General features: G+C 35.4%; 3 protein-coding genes across 6 annotated transcripts in view; 2 read left to right on the plus strand and 1 right to left on the minus strand.

Annotated features, from left to right (window-relative positions):
- The window catches only part of DIPK1A (divergent protein kinase domain 1A), a 263,262-nt gene that overhangs the window by 142,240 nt on the left and 103,856 nt on the right, over window positions 1–17,166 (plus strand). The gene's annotated exons all lie outside the window — the stretch shown is intronic.
- RPAP2 (RNA polymerase II associated protein 2) overlaps window positions 1–17,166 on the minus strand; it is a 300,695-nt gene that overhangs the window by 113,328 nt on the left and 170,201 nt on the right. The gene's annotated exons all lie outside the window — the stretch shown is intronic.
- The window catches only part of EVI5 (ecotropic viral integration site 5), a 79,427-nt gene that overhangs the window by 55,796 nt on the left and 6,465 nt on the right, over window positions 1–17,166 (plus strand). For all 4 annotated transcript variants that reach the window (XM_081949575.1, XM_081949574.1, XM_081949577.1 and 1 more), the window contains 3 exons: window positions 2,340–2,486; window positions 4,400–4,495; window positions 8,506–8,601. In XM_081949575.1, the coding sequence (XP_081805701.1) occupies window positions 2,340–2,486; window positions 4,400–4,495; window positions 8,506–8,601 (339 nt within the window). The remainder of the gene's footprint in view (window positions 1–2,339; window positions 2,487–4,399; window positions 4,496–8,505; window positions 8,602–17,166) is intronic.

The following is a 17,166-nucleotide window of genomic DNA, read 5'->3' on the forward strand; positions in this document are numbered from 1 at the left end:
AGGGAGATTATCAGTGGTCTTGTATGTCTTCCATTTTCTAATTATTGCTCCCACGGTTGATTTGTTCACACCAAGCTGCTTGCCTATTGCAGATTCAGTCTTCCCAGCCTGGTGCAGGTCTATAATTTTGTTTCTGGTGTCCTTCGACAGTTCTTTGGTCTTCACCATAGTGGAGTTTGGAGTGTGACTGTTTGAGGTTGTGGACAGGTGTCTTTTATACTGATAACAAGTTCAAACAGGTGCCATTGATACAGGTAATGAGTGCAGGACAGAGGAGCCTCTTGAAGAAGAAGGTACAGGTCTGTGAGAGCCAGAAATCTTGCTTGTTTGTAGGTGACCAAATACTTATTTTCCACCATAATTTGCAAATAAATTCTTTCCAAATCAGCCAATGTGATTGTCTGGATTTGTTTTCTCATTTTGTCTCTCATAGTTGAGGTCTACCTATGATGCCAATTACAGGCCTCTCCCATCTTTTTAAGTGGGAGAACTTGCACAATTGGTGGCTGACTAAATACTTTTTTGCCCCACTGTAGTAGTTACCCCAATCGACACATTTTATTAAAAGTTATAAACAGTCATCATCTGATCAAATGAGCCATGCTCATGAAAGCTTATGCCTTGTAATAAAGTTTGTGTTATACTATAGTAAAATAAACAGAAGGTTTACTTGGCACTTACTTATAAGAAAGTAGGCATAAAATTGTGAAAATAGTGAGAGTAGTAATAAAGGTGGCTTATTGTGGTGGAATGTAGTCTGGAGTCCCAGGATGAAGGTCTGCTTTTCAGAGGGCAAAGAGGCAGCAGGTTGGTTAGCAGGAAAAGGGTTAAAAAAGTGAAAAAGCACTGAAAAAAGTGACTCATGACCATTTTTCATAGGACCATTGCAACATCCCCAAGATCACATAATCAAAGTTTAGTTGTTTGGCAATGGTATATATTTATGATGGTTGCCGTGTCCTGGGCTCATCTGATCCCATTTTGTAACCTTCTGATAAGCAAAACTAAAACTATAGGAAAGCCAGATTTCCTCAACAACCATGTGACTAATTTAACAACTGCTGGTTAACCTAATCGTGTCAAGAACAGTTGTTAAATGGGGTAAAATTCACTTAACTGTTTTGCTTAGCAGAAATTTTGGACTCCATTGTGGTCGTAAATCAAGGACTACCTGTAAGTCCATGTGAGTCATTTTTGGTTCTTGGGATCCAACATTTATAGGGGGAAAAGAGATAGTATATATTGAAAGGTGGTCCTTGCAAAAAAGTAAATTATGAGTCTATAAACAGACATGAGGCAATATAAATCCCATGTTATCTCATTGCAGCATCTAATCCCATGTTATTTGTTGTTATATTGTTATGATTATAAAGTTTTTGTTGTTTATAAAAAAACTGGTCCTTTGCTTAAACAAGAGACAAAAACAAATTTCCATACTAAAGCAATATTCTAAGGCAACTCAAAGGTGCTTTTTTCAAGAGGCAACTGGCTTTCTGGTTTTTCTTAGAAGACATTTTGCTTCTCATCCAGTTGAAGCTGAAGAAGCTTCTTCTTGGATGAGAAGTGAAACGTCTTCAAAGAAAAACTAGAAAGCCTCTTGAAAAAAGCACCTTTGGGACAACCATGACCTGGATGACTGAGAATCTCCATAGACATTAGAAGACAACATATCTTAGAATATGACATGAGTAATAAGAACTAGTTTTTCCTTTGTGGTGATGCCAGTGCAAATCTAAGAGAAATTATATCATTTTCAACCATAAAACCTGGTTTTACTGCAGAGTTGATTAGTTTGGCTTTCTGCATCTTTTTTCACCAAGTATTCAAGTCCATACCATCACAATGCAATATTCCAGGTTTTAAGATTTGGGTGTTTGATCAGCTACTATCATATTAGGAGTTTCATGTCAAAAAACAACAGGCTGAGTTTTGTGGCCCCAGGTGTTTAGAACCTTCTAGAACAGGGGTGTCAAACTTGCAGCCCATGGGCTGGATGCATCACATGCAGGCCACGCCCAATCCAGCTCCGCAAAGGGGAAAAACATCATGAAATATCACATGACAACAACATGGCAAGTTTGACATCCGTGTTCTAGAATGTTAGTTTTGAAAATATATCTTACTTGTAGGCAGGCAAGTTTGAACTCTGTTTGGAAGGAGGGCTCATTGAAGATGCTTTTAAGGTAATTCAGAATTGTGTGTAGAACCTGAAAGCATTATTTTTGAGCCTTGACCACTGTTACCTCCAGACTCTATCGTCTGTATTGATTTATGCTCTTTTTCAAAGCATTATATTGTATGGATGGCAACTAATATTCGTCTGCCTCATTCTTCACCAGAACCAGATCAATAGCAACCATTTGCGGAGGGCTGAGCAAGAGATCAGAAACCTCCAAGGAAAGGTTCAGTATTTGTCTGCACAAAACAAGGGGCTCCTGGCACAGTTAACTGAATCAAAACGAAAGCAAGCAGAGATTGAATGCAAGGTATGGACAATGGATTAATGAGTTATATTGCATTGCATATTGCATTTGTAAACTAAAAAAACCTATGTTAATTGCATTAGTATTACCGGACATCTTTTTCAGGAAGAATGGTAGATTTAATGTCTAATTATCATTAATATCAGTTGACATTTATCAAGTTACCAAACAGCATATCATTTGTACATTAGATGAAGTTTTTAATTTTAGAAAATCATGTATCTTATGCTTTTATACATTTATTTTATACATATATTATATAGCTTTCTAGGAAGTGTACTGAGATGCTCTATATAATCTCCTAGTTTTCAATGATGAAAGTACTAACTTAAAGTGCTGGGTTTATTTCATAGAGAAGATCAGACATTTTCCTTCTCAAGGGCTTGGAGAAAACTTTGCAACTTTTCTGCACCATGCAGAAATCATGTTTTGATTAAATAGAGTGTATGACTCTGCAAACCATTTAGAGAGGGCTGTAAGGCATTGTGAAGTATATACTGTAAGTTTAAGTGCTATTGCTATTGCGATATTTATTGTTTGTATGTGTATCCCATGCATTTGCCTACCTGTAGGTGATCCATTGCTGTGTTGTTAGATCTGGACAAATGCTAAACCAAATTTCTGATTGTGTCAATTATTTGGGTTTGTGCTTTAGTGTGCTTCTTGTATGTTAACACACATATGAGATAAACATTAAAGGATTGGTAAGAGAAGAGATAAAATTCTTGTTGATAGGGATGCGTTTAAAAAATGGAGAGGCTGGATAGAAGTTGCTTCTCTGCTTCTCTTAAATAAGCATATTAGTCTTGTGTTTAGACAGTTCAATCACTTGTAGGAATTCTGCAGTAGATATTGTTTTCAAATTGTGGACAATCTTATATAGAATAATATTTGGGTCAGAATAGAAGTATATGGGCATCTGGATTTTTTCCATAAATAATCAACATTGATGAGCCTGATATAGTTAAGGTGGTGTTTTCTGTGTGTTAACCGCTTATTCCTGCTTTGATCCCCATCAGAATCTCTTCCTGTTTATTATTTGCTGAGGGAAGAAAGCTTAGTGGTCAGATATGCGACAGATGTTTATCTAGTTGGGCTATGGGGAAAGAGAGCACAGATTGTGAGAAGGAAGGTACAGTCATTTATTTCAGCATTCTGGTGCTGATTATTTGGTTTACAACAAAGCCAGTCAACTTTAGAGTAGCCAAAGACTGCAGGTTTTTTAAATTGGCGACATGGTCAAGAGCTAGAATGGACAAGCCAATGGTGTCACGGAAATAAGCAGAGTCTGTTTTTTCAGCACTAAGAATCTATTCCGTATTTGAAAAAATATAATCCTGAGAAAAATTAATATGCAGGTAATCCTCAAATTACAACCAACCATTAGTTTAGTAACCTTTCAGAGTTACAAAGACACTGCAACAAAATCACTTACAATTGTCCTCACTCTTACAACCATTGCAGCATTTCTATGGTCATGTGATCAAAATTTGGGCACTTGCAACCGGTATGTATTTGCAACATTTGCAGAAATCTGTGGACATGTCATCACCATTTGCAATCTTAGCTCCGGGCTTCCAACATTGCATAATCAATGGGGAAAGCTAGGTTCGCTTAAAGACTGCATGATTCACTGTAGTAATTTGATTTGCAATTGTAACTAAAAAGGTCACAAAATCAGGCATGATTCATTTAACAACTGCCTAGCTTAGTACAGGAAAATTCTGGACACAGTTGTAGTCCTAAATCAAAGACAACCTGTAAGCTGGCCATTTTTATAGAGTGAATGTTGATAAGAGTCCAGTTGCTTATACTAACTGTAAGATGATTTAAATATAAATATCCATCCATTCATTTTCCACATCAATTTTCCTGCAATGTGACTCAGCTTGTCACTTATCACTTCTTTTTGCTAGAATAAAGAAGAAGTAATGGCTGTAAGACTCCGAGAGGCTGACAGCATAGCAGCTGTGGCAGAACTCCAGCAACATATTGCAGAACTAGAAATCCAGGTAAGAATAAAAACAATTCCTCTTTTATAACTTCCCTCCAGTTTTACGTCAAAATTCTTAACATAGACATTAGTTTATGGAACTATAAATTTAGAATTTTTTTTGAAAACCATCTACTAAACAGCAACAGTGTTCCTGACGAGTAACTATCTAGCCATACTGTTTTAATTGAAAAATAGCCTACCCATGTATAGAATTAGTCACTGGAGTTGTTCCTTAGGACTGTAAATTGCTGGATGATCACTAGGTGGGAGCAGAGAGTTGAATAGTTACAGTATGTATGTCTCTTCTGCCATCTGGTTCTTGCACACAACTTCTCAGCTCAGATATATTAACCTTAGTTTTCCCATCATGTGTGAACATCATTACTGTGCTTCACCCATAATAGTTGTGGTTTGTAGTGATTATACCTTGCTTCTAACCCAGAACTCTGGGTTTTTTTTAAGTTTGTACGTGTACATTTTGGGGCACTGATAGAAAGCTTTTTGTGGTCTCGATTTCTTTTTAAAATTAAATCTATTTTTGGATTGAGTCCTTCGTTGATTTTTATAGTGCAAGATGGATATATATATTTCTGCTCAGCTTTTGTGCAAGCCTGTGGCACTGAGATAAGCACAACTGTGTACGCATTGCAACAGCTTCCTGGGTTAGGAAGCCTAACTGTCCACTTTAAAATATTTATAAACAGACAGTTCACACTAAATGGACTTGATTTGCAGAGCTGTGGCTGTGCTGCTCAAAGAAATTACGAAACTAACTCTCAGATAAAGCATTTGATTACAAGATAGTGATACAATAATAATATAGCAGTAAACAACACCAGAAAAAATGAACTTTCTGTGAAGGTAGTTTAAATTTTATATTTTACAGTAATCAAGAATTGTCTTTAAAGTATGCCTTTGTTCAAAGTGAACCATAATACATTTTACATAGGTCCATCTCTTAAGGCTAATTAGTATATTAATGGATCAGTTATAAATCAGGATGTGCTTTTCTGTTTCAGGATAACTCTTAATTATTTCAGAATTCAGGAATTTCCCTTTCAAGTCAAAACTGGGCCACAACAGTAAGCTATTTCACAGTTTTCTGTGAAATGACTGGGTGCATGTGTAAGATGCATTTGGCATTAAACATGTACAGTTTGTCTGATTATTACTATACCCACATTATAACTGAAATTACTTGACATGCCAGTTCCTAGATAAAATCAGTTTGGGGCCACTGTCAAGGAAATAAAAGTACCTTTCCAAAATAACATATGTTCTAATCTTTGGTTGACATATTCATCTAAGTCATTTGAATTCCTTTCATTTATTTTGATGAATTCCCCCAGAATTCTCTGCATTTTTTTATGTTTATTTGTTTGTATTTTGCTTTTATTATTTTTGCAAATAATTCAAGGCAGCAAATATATCCAACACACAGTTTCCCTTATTTTCTCCACTCACAACAATACTATCAGTTGGGTTGGGCTGAGAGAGAGTGATTTAGCCAAGGTCACCCAGCAGCTTTCATATCTAAAGTGGAACTAGAACTCACAGTCACCCAGTTTCTAGGCTGGTGCCTTAACCACTAGACCAAATTAGTTCTTCTGCTTTATAGATCTCCAGCCCATCTGAGAACATTTAAACCTGTATTAGGATTGCAGTCTAGTCTTTTTGCATGAATAAATATTTTTATCAGAATGTGGATTATGTGTTAATGGTTAATGCTGATGATTAGCGCCTACTTTCCCCATATTTGACCATATGATATTCCTGCCCTTGACATTAGAAAACATTAATATTTAACTAAGAAATCTATTTTCTTCTGCATGGCAGTTGAGTATGTTATGGAATGTTAATAAGTTCAAAAAAATCAAGAAACTTATATTATGTTTGTTGGGAGGTGAGGGGGTATAATATGTGAATGAGTAATCTATTTTAAGATGGGGAGGGGAGGGGGTAAAGTATTTAGTATAATATTTGAATGAGAATTTTTTGGGGGGGGGTTGGGGGGAGGGGGCGTAGCATGTGTATGAGATTTACATTGTATGGTGGGGGGGTTAAAAGGGGGAAAATTTATTTGTATAAAACTTTTTCAATAAAAAAAAATCCATTCAGTTGCGAAACTATTTTTGCCAAGAATAAATGTTACTTTACAGTTTTACACTTTACAATCAGTCTGCCTTTAAAATTCATGGAATCTTCCTTAGTAAAAGCAACAAACCATGATGTAATCATGGCAACATATGTGTAGTGACATCATCATTCACATTTTGCATTTATATGTGTGACATTATTACATGCCATACTGACATCTGTGGCATTCGCCCTTAATGCTTTCTCCAGAGATGTTGAGTGAACATCTTTATTTAATATTATAAATCCCACAAAAACATTTTAAATGACCTGTATGTCTAAAAACAGATTTTCCATTTTCACTATTACAGGAAACTTTTAACATTCTCTAGCTGTGAATGTTAGATGTGTTTTTTTTTTGAAAGTACAGAATGAATCATCATAGTCACAAAAAGGCCACAAATCTCCCACAACTGCACTGATGAATAAACTTAATTAGTTTTTCAGTACAAAATGCCATTACTCTGTAGTAAAAGTTGAGGCAGTGTGGGTTAGGGCAGGCTATATCAAACATCTAGAATAGGTTCCCCTCCCCAAATATTTTTCATATCTGGAACATAACATAAGTATAAAATAAAATGCAATATAAGAAAACTCTATTATACTCCAGGAGTAATTGAGATGCCTCTGATATTGAACTGAGGAGAGTCCTTCCTTCCTTCCTTCCTTCCTTCCTTCCTTCCTTCCTTCCTTCCTTCCTTCCTTCCTTCCTTCCATCCATCCATCCATCCATCCATCCATCCATCCACATTAAAAAGTTTTTAAAAGTTAATTCAAGGATAAAAACCAATAAAAATGCAGGGAAAGAGAATTAGAATTCAAATATTAATCTGCTAACATTTTGCAATAAGGAATGTGACAGTTAATAATTTAATTATATATGTTTGGTTTTGCTAGGCACCCTGATTTCTTAGAAAAAGGCAGTGTTCTCCATTAGTAATAGAAAGCATTTGCTAACCCCTTAGAATATCCTTAATCTGTCATTTTATTTTTAGCCTAATGTCAGTAACACTGTGAAGGAAATAGCATACATTACTAAGAGTATAATTGATTTCAATCCCTATTGCATTACTTACATGAGATGACACTTACTTTAGTTTTTAGTTTGTGGCCTCCATAAATTGATAAACATGCCTTTCTAAAGCATTCTTATCTTCGAGTTATCTTTAACAATACTGTAATTTTAGTTCTATGTTTCCTGTTGAGAACATACTTCTTTGTAAACCTAACACTTATTCATCATTTTCTTCTTAATTCAGTGGAATGTATTTGGATTTTACTTATTCTGATTAGTTTATTCTTTATTTCATATTATCTGTAGCAAATCTGATCAGATATACCGTAGTTTGGAATGCAAATACTTACTACATAGGAGTCAGATCCATAAAGAAAAGGCATATTTTGTGAGGTATATCTAAGCATATAGTTTTTGTCTGTCTCAGTGGAATGGGTAACTTGAAAATAGATTGGCAGTTCTTTTATTTTGTCTCTCTAGGGTACTTTCATATGGATTTAATGAAATGGCGACAGTTGTTAGGAAAACTAAATTGCAAGAGTGTATAGCTACCCATTTAACCATTTGTATGGAAGGCAAGTTATATATGGCTGGCTGACAGCTGTCCCATTTAGGGAATATGTGAGTCTTGTTACAGTAGATCTTCACATATAAGAATTAAAACTCTTCATTCCTTGCAGTCAATTTCATTTGACATTATATCAGCCATTGAAATGCACTATGAATTAAGGCATTAATCATTAGAACTGTAACAAATCTCCGTAATGTATCTGTGGAAAGCTCTGAATCCATTTTGGAAAATATTGTATTAAATCAAACTTGCCAATAAAAAATTTGGATCTGATGTGATATACTTATTTTCTTTTCCTGAACAGAAAGAAGAAGGGAAAATTCAAGGGCAACTTAATAATTCTGACTCTAGTCAGTATATTAGAGAATTGAAAGATCAGATAGCAGAGTTGAATCATGAGGTAAGCTATCATTTTGGTCACTTAAATTCCTTTTCTGTAACTTGTACTTTGGCTTTTTTCTATTTGCTGATTCCAAGTAACTTGTTTTTTCAGAATTTTTACATTTTTCATTTAGTCAGAAGAAAATACTAAACATGGATAATTTTGCTGTGTAACAGATGAGGGAATGATCTTTTGATAAAACCTAACTTATTATGCTTGTGCTTATTTGTAAAATTTCTGTACAGCCTCTTTAGACTCAATACTTTTTCATCAATAACACTGTGGCAGCTGACTTTTAAAACTTGGTTTTAAAATTGTCCTCTTTCTGAGAGCAAAATTCGTAGAAGTATGGACCAGAGGTGGGATTCACATACCTTCCCTACCAGCTCGCAAATGTGAGCAGATGCGCAGTGTTCGCGTATTACGTCGGGGTGGGTGAGCGAAGCCTCCCATAGCCACCGCTACCAGTTCACCCGAACTGGAGAGAACCTGCTGAATGCCACCTCTGGTATGGAACCTTATGATAAGTGCTACTTTCAGCTTAATTAATAGGATCATTTTAGTCAATTGGAAATATTTAACTAATGCAACTATAAAATGTTGAAAAGTATGGACATTTGAATGTCAGTCTTAATAAGTAGAGAATGGTAAAAGATTGAAATATTTTTGTGGAAAGTATATATTTTCACATGTAATATTCCTGATATGCATTTTTAGAAAACCAGATAAAGAATATAAAATACCTAGACCTTTTATAAGTTGCCCGACAGTAGAAAGTTTATTTTGACTTTAGCCAAAATATTACCCATAACCTTTTTTGTACTTTTTTATGATTGCTAAATTCATTCAAGAGAAATTGGTATGGAATCATCTTATATTAATCTGTAGTCCAGCTACAAACATTTTTTACTATTTATTAATCAAAATTATGTGATGGCCCCCTCTGTGGCCAGCAAATAGAATAAAAACATAATCCATAAAATCCCCCCTAATCAAGTTGAGAAACCTGCCCCCTACCCCAAAAAACCCTTCAGATCATACACAATGCATATTCCTCCACACAGCAACTCCCATAACTAATATTCTGGCTTACAAGTATATGTTTAATTGGTCAGACTGGAAACAATAGTCATGGTATAGAGTCAGATGCATGTCTGAAGAGCACTTGCCTCATTCTACATCTGCAGTTCTCTTTACGAGGTCTTACATTAAGCAGAATATGTACTGCAGCATGTATCCAGGCAACGAAACAAAAAACAATGATCAGTTTGTGGTTGGAAAAGTGGCTTTTATCAATATTAATCGGAACTTTTTATTAATATTCTTTGGGAGACCTGATAGAAAGCTCCAAAATAAAAGGGGGACAGTCTTTTTTTTTTTTTTGTTTCTTTCAGTTTGTTTCTGTTTTGGTTATTTATGCTTGGAAATAATTGTATAATTAATTAGCCTTGTGACTTTGTTCTTGGATATAATTCCATTATTTAGTGGGGCTTACTGTTTGGCAAGTATGCCTGGATTTTAGCACTGATTATCTGTTTGTGCCATTAAAGTTCTGCTTCTGTGACACACAGTAATAATGACATGCTGTATTCTATGGGGTAGTTTGTGAAAGTTACATTTGGGCAAAAAGTTTTGTTTTTACCAATTGCTGATTGACATTTCCTCCTTTGAGTACTTGGAAGGATGATAACAGGGGTCTAATAATTTGACCCGGAAATCATTTATCTTTAAAAAGAAGTTCAAAAAGTTTATTTCATAAAACATTTATCTAGCATATTGGGTGTGTAGCAGCCCTACTTTTTTTGAAGAGATAGACCTATATAGATTGTCTTTGGAAATTACAAAAGAAATATAATAAGATGTACTATGAGGGAATCTTGCAATTTGGTATGACATCTGGCCTGGCTCAACCGTAATTTTTTCGTTTTTCCCGACTGTCTTTTAAATTTTAAATTTTTTATTGTATATTGGGTTTTATTATTGGGGTATGTAAATGGTTTTAATTGTCCAAATGTTGTAATTTATTACCTCCTCCGTACATGTATGTCTTTGTATATATGTATGTTTATGTGTTTGTACACATGTGTTATGTTTTATATGTTTCTAGTGTACGCCGCCCCGAGTCCTGCTTGGAAAGGGAGCGGCTAATAAATTCAATATTATTATTATTATTATTATTATTATTATTATTATTATTATTATTATTATTATTTTCTTTCATATGGATTTAATTCCTCTAATAGTAAATCACAAAATTGTTGTTCAGTGAAAACCAGATTTTATAGATTAAGTGTGACTTAAGTAAATATATTATGTTTGCTAAATGCAGCAACAGGATTTCTTCAATACAGAAGTAGAATGAGACATATAAATTTCTGAGTAATAAATACAGGATACTTGATACAGTTTACTTGGTATTTGACTGCTCCAAAACTTGTTGAATTTGGTACTCAATGCATTTTGACATGAAAATGTTATCCCAGTACTTGTTGTTTATTTGGTACTCGACACACTGCAGTAGGAAGAGGGGAACAGACGTAGAGAATGGACAGAAAGTCAGCCATGCTGGGAAGGTCACTGATACAGACAGAAAGTTCTTCCCAGCCAAAACAAAGGGTCACATGGTAAGTCAGGTAGTTTGCTTGGTACTTGTTGTTTTTAGTACTCATCACACCTCCCAGAACCAATTAACAACGAGTACCGAGGTACCACTGTAGAAAGGAAACAATTATTTCTTTCCTTTCCCCAACTTTGGCCATGTTCTTCAAAACATTCATTGATATCTAATTTAAGGTCATCTGCCTTTAAGATGCACAAAATGGCTACATTTTTGGTGGTTTTGGAACAGTTTGGTATTCATAGATGATTATATAATCATATGGAAAATAAATATGAGCTTCTCTAGTGTAAGTCTGTATGTGTACACCTCAAATGTTTCTCCTTGAGAAAGAGAGTGGAAACATATTGTTAACCTTAAAGTCATTGTTGTATCAACTAACATAGCAAATTGGGTGTTAACAGGTGCAAAGTAATGTTAGGTAGCAATGAAGACTTTGCCAAAACTCTGGGAAGAAACAAGCAAATGCTTAAACAGTATATTATCCATTTCAGAAAATTGCATCTGTTCCAGTCAGTATCCCTGAAGGAGGAATATTTTAGGACTGCATTACAAGACAATAGTAGCCAGAATTGAAATTTATCCCCCACCTATAAGTACTGTCAGGCCTTGTCTTACTGGTATATTGAACTCAGCCAAGGCCAGTCAGGTGTTGTCACCTGCTGAGGCATGAAGGCAGCAGGGATATGTAAAATAAATGAAATATCTAAGGACTTGAAACTGTTGAAACAAACATTGCTTGCTTTTCCAGCATTCAGTAAATGCCGTAATATGAAAAACTATGTATGCTGACTCTGTAAACCGCCTAGAGAGGGCTATAAAAGCACTATGAAGTGGTATATAAGTCTAAGTGCTATTGCTAGTTACTATGACATAAACCACGGTGCCTGCATTTCATTAGTTGGGAACCTTTGCAAAGCAATTTTCTGAAAGGATTAGCTTAATGACCTGCAGCCGTAGGTGGACAGTCATATTTTTTTTTACTGTAAGAATATGCTGCTAACTATCATTAATGTTAATATGAGCCAGCATGAACCAGATACAAAAACAGGCCTCTTCAGGAAGATATATTGATTGAGTTGGCTCTTGAAAAGATTTGAGTCCAAATTAAAAATATGTTTTTTGTTTTTTATTATTCTCTCATTTGTACCATTTCTCAATTTTATCAAGTGCCTTTATTGGAGTGAGTGTCACTTACATATGTTCTTGAACATTCCCGAACAGTTGTTTTGGCTTCCTGTTGGATACTCCAAGGAACAAATGTGTTGTGTAGATTAGAGGAGTGGTATATAAGATTAGAATTGATAAGATTGCCTACCGGCTACATTGGCAAACCACAAAGTTTCTTGGGAAATAGAAGGAAGGAATAGTGGTTTCCAGTCATAGAATGAAGAAAAAATCCTGGATTTGCAGGTTGTGACAGTTGCATTGTGAAGTGTTTTAGATCCTCTCCTTTTTTTTTAAATTCTCAGGCAATAATTTATATAGTAATAGCAGCAGGCTTCTATGCAGTAGCAATACCACATCTGATTTCTAATGCCAATCATCTCTATTAGAACAGACATTTTTGTTCTGTGATATTGTTTTGTATAAATCATTTATGCCGTATGTTTTACATGTTTCTTGATTTGAAGTATTGTTAGCCTCTTTTAAATAGATATTTTCTATAAAAATATGAAATTGATATAAGGGTAGTCTTCAACATAAGACTATAATGGAGAGTTCCCATTATAGTTGTAAGTCATGACAGTCAAAAGTAGGGTACCATGTGTCTGGCCTGGTTTTAAGACCTTTTTGCAACATTTGTTAAATGAATACCATGTTTGTTAGCTGAATCTATGGTGGTTAAGCAAATTCCAAAAGTAAATGTTGTTTTTCAGCAAAAAAAAAGAAAAGAAAAGTAAACCCACAGTCACATGACCACTGCTTACTGCAAGCAGCTATAAATGCAAGCTAGTTAGTGTGTACCCAAAATACTGTCATGTGACTATGGGAAGCAGCATCCATCATAACTTCGGAACTGGGTCATAAGAACCTTTTGGAGTGTCTATCATAACTTTGAATTGTCACTAAACAACCAGCTGTAAATTGAGGATTATCGAGTAATACCCTATTTTTAAAGTCATATCTGTAGGTATGTTACATTTAATTGTTGTGAAAAAGTAGTTCAAGGATATTAATCTTATGTGACCTTTCTATATTTCTTCTCTGCAAGCAATAAGCCTAGATTTCTTTTAAAAAGTTTTTAGTTTATTGTAACTTTAACTATTCTTTTGATTGTGGATCTGCAAGTAAGCAAAATCTAGAGCCAGAATTGCTCGGATACAGGTTATCCTTCTGATAAGGAAATGTTTAACTGAAGAACATTTGATTGATATCTAGAATATCTTTAATGGATGGCTTTTAATCATTTCAGATAATACCTGCAGAGATTATTTAGATAGGGGATCTCATTTCCTTTTCTTAAACTTGAAAGCTAAAAATTCTTTCTTCCTATCCCCATTGAACCTTGTACTATTACTCTTCTGGTGTTTTCTCTTCTAATGCAGTTAGAAAAAGATGCTGATAGATCTGTTATCTCTTGTTCAGATCATGTTTCTGTTGAAACAAAATGGGCTTAATACAGATGAAATGTTCTACTTTTAGATAATTGTAAATGCTAAATAATTACTTTGATAAATGATTCAGACTAAATAAGAAAAAAAGTTCTAAATCAGGGGTGTCAAACTCACGGCATCATGTTATCACGTGATGTATCACGACTTTTTCCCCCCTTTGCTAAGTGGGGGTGGCCAGTGTGCATCTGGCCCGCAGGCCGCGAGTTTGATACCTCCTGTGCTAAATAATAGGAACATGTGAAATTTACTTTCTTAAAACTACAAAACCCAGTTGTTTTTATATGTGTTTTAGTTGCATTACAACTGAATAACGTCGTATGACTTCCTAGGAAAAGGTCCAAAACCCAATTGTTGATCCAAAAATAAAATAACCAAGTTGTTAATAGGAGATTGACTCAATTATTACACCAATTGCACCGTTAGCGTTCATCCTTTACTTAGACTCAGGACAAAGATATTATCGGTAATCTTTGAATAAAGGGTCTAGAACCTGGCTGTTAATATAATTTTGGTATCTGAGTCTGCTGTTTTCTAACAATTTCTCCACATCAGATCCTGCAAAAGAGTTACATCATGGATCCTCTCTGTTAAAATGGGCTATCTGGCAGGACCCAGAAAGAGATCTTTTCCTCCGAGGCGCCTGTTCTTTGGAGTATCACCATATGAAAGATTAGATTAGCCCCAACCTGGTGGCCTTCAGCCATCTTTGAAGACGTTGTTAATGCCATTGGAGATGTGACAGAGCCCTTAGGATGATTGTGTTGATGGCTTGGATGGATTTATTTTAAGTTAATTTTAAATTTTTAACTGCTATTCATCACCCAGAGCCATGAAATTGAGATAGATGGTCATATAAACCTAAATAAATAATACAAATTTTTGACATGTATGGTTGTAATGATGATAACACACAATAATATGTAAACTTCTTCTGCTCCATGATCTTCTGACACCCAAGAGAGGAGCGGGGAAATGTTTTCAGATTTAAAAATGTGAGTGTTCCAACATGTGGCGAAAACTTTCAGAACAATAAATCATGTGCTTTCCTTGTACGGTATCTTGCAGATGCAGTAAGACAAGACCACACCACCAGATTTGGCCTCCCACAACAGCAAAGTTATTGGACAACTAAAAGTTGCTGTTTTTGTTATTACGTGTCAGATTCTGAGCATCTATGCTGGCGGAGTCTAGATTTTCAGTGATTGTGGTCAGTCTGAGGAAACTGTGATGCGATAAGATAGCATTTGTGAGGTCATGTGGTTAGTAAATACCCAATCTAACACAGCAGCTTTATGGACCCTGGGTTTTTAAGTAACTTTATTCACTCTGATATGTTGAAGGGTGTGTGTATTTTTGAAAAATAGAGCTGCTGTTCATGCCAGATAGCTATTAAACTCGAGGGCCTTAATAGCATTTGTGTGTGTATGTGTGTGTAAGGGAGGGAGGGAGAGTGTCTCCCTTCTTGTGCCATTTTTAGGAGCCTGGATTCCTTTCAATTTCAGGAGAGAAGGGAATGAGAGCACACAGCACCCGGTCTGCGCCTTGTAACAGCCACATCCTTTTTTCTAGGATCGCATGGCTGCTAGAGAAAGACTCCCATTGTAACAGGATGATGCTGGAAACAGATGTAGCTCCTTTAATAAATCACAGACAGGAACTGACTTTGTGGTATTGTGCATTTTGAAGCACTCCTCCCAAATTGAATCCAAAAACCCATGTTATTTTCTATTTTAACCCCAGAATTGTCTGAAAGAAGGTGTAACCTACAAATTTAATGTTTACATGTTGTGCTCTGTGTTTAAGATAATCGGCAAAAACATTTAATGTAATTCATATCCAGCTGGATAGTTCCTTTCCCTTCCCCACCCTCTGACACCATCACGGTAGAAACTTCAGTCTACAGGTAGTCCTCAACTTAGGACCACAATTGGGCCTGGGATCTTCAGTTGTTGAGCAAAGTGGTCATGAAGTAAGATGTCATATGACCAGGGACTACCTGTATTTTCATTGCTTTCCTATAGTTAAATTGTCTGGTTGACTTAGTCTTATGGAAGCTGTTTCAAGTATGGTGCCTTTTCATTTTCGTTTGTAATTTTAGGATAGTTTTTACTGATTAGTATCCACCCCAGTTCCTTGGTGTGGAGGAGAAGATCATATAAAATGTATTTAAATAAATAAACGTATCCCTTTTGTTGTTGTTGTTAATGTTGTTACACAGTGTGAAATGCAGAGGCCTATTTTTCTTGGAAACTAACTGAGATAAGGAAAGAGGAACTTATACGAAAAATGTAATAGAAAAAAATAATGCTGATAAGAATCATAGGTGAATGGGGATTTTATTTTAATTCAGTTTGATTTTATAAGAAACAAAATTTCCTTTATAAATCTGACTTAATGAGGTCATAATTGATCACCTTAAGCAATCTTTCATGTTACACCTCTTTATTAGGTTATTTATCACTATGTCTTTATTTTCTTTAAAATTTATGATGGCTGCTGAGGATTATCATCCTATGTTGAATCCTATACTTGATACTAGCTAAATCAATGGTCCCCAATCTTTGCAGCTTGGCAGTCCAGCTGGGGGCGGGGGGAGAGGGGAACCGGGCTGTGTGAGCAATATGTTGAAATGCACATGCAGCTCCACTTGTGCAAGTTAAGCTGTGCACATGCGCCGCGGCCTGCTGCTCACCCAGCCCAGTTGCAAATAAGCCCCAGCCCCAGTAGTGGGTCGCGGCCCAGGGGTTGGAGACTCTGTGCTAAATAATACGGCACTAAGATCTGTTTTGCAATAAGCAAAATTGCTTATAGAATTGAGTTTGAAACATGTTTTTCTGATTGCACATTATCGTTTCAATCACATACTTTCTATTAAGATTTCAAAACTTTTGATTATATGGTATTAGCCCAGTGATCAAAAAGTCATGACCCTGCCTGATCAAATTATTGGTTTCCTGTTCTGACTTACTTGAAATCTTTTGCTCTCAATTTATCGCAAGTTTTAATCTTTGTCAAGCTAGCAGTACAACAACTTAGTGTTAAAAATCTTTTTTCCTGTTTGCTGTTTAGCTTTAGATAAGTGATAAAGTTGAAAAAACCTACTCCCATGACTTTTAAAAATATATATATTATCCAGATGTTTAGAATAAATATATACTCCGAATCAAGATATGCATAACTTTAATTTTAAGTTTAATTATACTTTTGGTCTTTCTGTAAAAGTGAAGTGTCATAACATGCTCAGCTGTAACAAAACGGCATCATCATAATATGTGGTCATTTGAACCATTTACAAATATTCAGGTTTTATGTTTATAGCACTTACCTGAAAGGCAAGCATTTTCCTCC

The sequence above is a fragment of the Natrix helvetica genome (genome assembly GCF_964273705.1).
Source record: "Natrix helvetica genome assembly, chromosome: 3".
Taxonomy (NCBI): Eukaryota; Metazoa; Chordata; class Lepidosauria; order Squamata; family Natricidae; genus Natrix; species Natrix helvetica.